Source organism: Labeo rohita, unplaced genomic scaffold (genome assembly GCF_022985175.1).
Source record: "Labeo rohita strain BAU-BD-2019 unplaced genomic scaffold, IGBB_LRoh.1.0 scaffold_2082, whole genome shotgun sequence".
Classification (NCBI taxonomy): Eukaryota; Metazoa; Chordata; class Actinopteri; order Cypriniformes; family Cyprinidae; genus Labeo; species Labeo rohita.
In genome coordinates, this window is record NW_026128311.1 from 4,169 (window position 1) to 7,815 (window position 3,647).

The window sequence follows — 3,647 nt, forward strand, 5'->3', positions numbered from 1 at the left end:
TACTTTATATAGCAAATAGCTTTACTGATAATTTAAATGTATTAATCATATATTCATTTATTCGTCAAGTTTCTTATATAACACAACACTTTAAATATGATTTATAATTTTACACTGACAATATGTGATATTAGCAGGATAAACCAGGCACTTCAGCTCAATCACAGCAATGGAGGATTATTATGATATTTTGGAATATCCGATGAAAGTAAGTTCTTTGGTCTTCTACTACCTGACCTTGATCCTCGGCGTTCCTGGAAATGCATTTGTTTTGTATGTTGCTGGATTGAAGATGAGGAGGACCGTTAATACAGTTGGGTTTCTCAATCTAGCGATTGCTGATCTCTTGTGTTGCCTCTCCACTCTTTACTATGTGACCGAGAGCGCTTTGGATGATAACTGGCCGTATGGATCCATCATGTGCAAGATTCTCCACTTCATTATGCTCATCACCATGTTTGCCAGTGTTTTCACCTTGAGCTTGGTTAGTCTGGATCGGTTTACTCAGGTGATCACACCGGTGTGGGCTCAAAATCATCGCACCCTGTTAATTGCACGACTGTCCTGTGTAGCAGCCTGGGTTCTGGCTTCAATTCTTAGTCTGTCTTTCATGATGTTAAGAGACACTTACACAGAAAATAACCAAACATACTGTGTGTATTTTCAACCTGATGAAGACAGTTATAAAATGTATGGAAGGTTAAGTGTCATCAGATTTGTGTTTGGCTTTTTGGTTCCTCTCATATGCATCACAACATGCTATGGATTCATCGCACGCAAGTTAGGTGTCACAGGATGAACGAGACGAGAGGCGAGCGGATCCATATGCAAGCTTTTTATTGGGCGAGACAAAGACATGGTCGTACAGGCAAGGTCGAGACGGGAGCATACAGGAATAACACAGGCAGTAGGAAAGAATAGTCCAGGAAACGAGAGCGATAATCCACAAGGCAGGCGGCTAGACAGACGTAAACGATAATGCAGGCGAGAAGTCAAAAACCACGGGAACTAGGAACTTGGAAACAGGAAAACGCTAGCAAACAACAATACAACAATCCGTGGTTAGCACGGCGAAATACAGGGGCTTTTATAGCGCCGCTGATTGGTCGTGGGTCAAGTGTAATGGCTGATGGGAAATGTAGTCCGGGGTGTGGTGCAACAGTCTGTGTGTGAAAGGGCGAGAGTGACATCTGGTGGTGAGCGGACAGCGGGACACCGACCAGATTCGTGACATAGCCCCCCAAGGAGCGGCTTCCAGACGCTCCAACAGAGTAACAGTCCAGGGGAGCGGTGGGGCGGGAGTGAGACAGGGCGAGGGCTGGAGGACCAGGTCCCTGCGGAGGACCCGGTGATTGAGGCAGAACCGACAGAGCAGGTACCCTCCAGGGAGGGGCTGGAGGCGGAGCAGGAAGCGCAGGAGCCCTCCAGGGCGGAGCAGGAGGCGCAGGAGCCCTCCAGGGCGGAGCCGGAGGCAGAGCAGGAGGCGCAGGAGCCCTCCAGGGCGGAGCCGGAGGCAGAGCAGGAGGCAGAGCAGAAGGCGCAGGAGCCCTCCAGGGCGGAGCCGGAGGCAGAGCAGGGGGTGCAGGAGCCCTCCAGGGCGGAGCCGGAGGCGCAGGAGCCCTCCAGGGCGGAGCCGGAGGGAGAGCAGGAGGCGCAGGAGCCCTCCAGGGCGGAACCGGAGGCGGGACAGGCGACGCCCGAGCCCTCCGAGGCGGAACAGGAGGCGGGCGATCCTCCAGGGCGGAACAGGAGGCAGAGCAGCCCTCCGGGCGGAACAGGAGGCGAAGCCGCCCTCCGGGCGGAACAGGAGGCGAAGCCGCCCTCCGGGGCGGAACAGGAGGCGGAGCGGCCCTCCGGGCGGAACAGGAGGCGGAGCGGCCCTCCGGGCGGAACAGGAGGCGGAGCGGCCCTCCCGGGCGGAACAGGAGGCGCAGCGGCCCTCCGGGCGGAACAGGACCCCGCTTTACGATCTGGGACCTGGGGAAAGCAGAGACAGAGGAGACAAACAGAGAAGGGAGAGAAGCAGAGAGCTTGTAGGGGGACGCCACCTCCAAGGGAGGATCCACAGCCATGGCTGACACCTCTGGAGGTATTGGCGCAGCTTCTCCGACCAAGTGGCACTCTGGAACAGGCTTGTGACCAGGCGAAAACTCTGGGGCCGGCTCTGCCCTTGGGGGCTCTAGTGTCGCTGGCTCTGCCTCCGGCTCCGACCTGGAGGGCTGTAGCGCCGTCTGTTCTGCCTCCGGCTCCGCCCTGGAGGGCTCTAGTGCCACCTGTTCTGCCTCCGGCTCCGCCCTGGAGGGCTCTAGCGCCGCCTGCTCTGCCTCCGGCTCCACCCTGGAGGGCTCTAGTGCCACCTGCTCTGCCTCCGGCTCCGCCCTGGAGGGCTCCTGAGCCTCCTGCTCCGCCCTGCTGGGTACCGCCTGCTCCGCCGTGGAGGTCTTCTCTCATGATCTGGTGGTCCTCAGCTCCTCCCATCTGGCCGACTCCACCCTGGCCTCTTGCTCTGCTTCAGTCCCTTGTTTATCTCCCCTTACATGGACCTGGCCCTCCATCCCTTCCCCAGTTCTGCCTGAGCTCCTCCCCCTTCCTGGACTGGTATTTCTGTTTGGAGCGTCTGGAAGCCACTCTTTTGAGGGGGGGTTATGTCATGTGCCTGGTCTTTGTCTTCTGTATTCGTGTTTAAGGACTTTTATTTTGTAGTTTTTGTGTCTTATTGTTCCCTGCTTCCCTGTACCTCTGTTCCCTTGTTTGTTGCCATGGATCTTCATTGAACCACACCCACTCCCTCATCAGTTACCCCGGTTACCAATTAGATCATTACCTCACCCTGTGTATAAATAGTCCTTGTCTTTCCCCTGTATTTTGTCAGTTGTTTAATGTCTGTGATGGTTGCTCCCTGTTCTTGCCTGGTTTCTCAGTGTTCCCCGTTCTGGATTATTTGTTGTTTTCCTTGGATGTTCAATAAACTCCTGCACATAGATCCTCGTCTCATCTCCGCTTCGTTACATTAGGCAGGAGTCATTTTCACTCTGGACGAACGTTTTGCATCATGTTGGCTGTAATCTCTGCCTTTTTTCTGTGCTGGTTGCCGTATCACACAGTGGACTTGATAATAATGTACGGAGAGGAATCAAGTTTTTGGATAGCTTTGGCAGTGGATCCGTTGGCCATCTCTTTGGCGTATTTCAACAGCTGTCTGAACCCCATTCTGTATGTTTTCATGGGGCAGGATTTTAAGAGCAATGTTAAACTTTCTCTAAGACGTGTTTTTGAAAGAGTTTTCTCTGAGGAGGGAACACAAATGTTACAAACCACCCAGTCACTGCAAATGCAGTCAGTGTAGTGAAGGTACTCATTTATTCAGTTTTCTGATTGATTTGTGTTACCGTTCTAAAATTATTCTAATTATTTCTTTTTAAATGTCATCAAGTCAAAGTGAGCAAGTGGTCTAACACTTATTCATGATTCCTGAGTTTTTTCCCCTCTATTTTTTTTTTTTTATATGTTTTCAGTGATTTGTGATAAACTGTTGCCAAAGTCTAAAACCAGCATAATGGAATAACATGCTTTATGATTTGATTGCTATTAGCTTAAAAAAAATTGTAATATTTCGCTAATAATGGCATGTCTGGTGTATGGTATGG

The 3,647-nt window shown here is 51.9% G+C and overlaps 1 protein-coding gene across 1 annotated transcript; it reads left to right on the forward strand.

The window, feature by feature from the left end:
* Positions 1-202: 202 nt before the first annotated feature.
* Positions 203-3,383, forward strand: LOC127159338 (C3a anaphylatoxin chemotactic receptor-like). Its single transcript, XM_051102194.1, has 2 exons — positions 203-785; positions 3,015-3,383. The coding sequence occupies exons 1-2, from the start codon at positions 203-205 to the stop codon at positions 3,344-3,346; spliced, it is 915 nt and encodes a 304-aa protein (XP_050958151.1). The 3' UTR covers positions 3,347-3,383.
* The last annotated feature ends 264 nt before the right edge of the window (positions 3,384-3,647 follow it).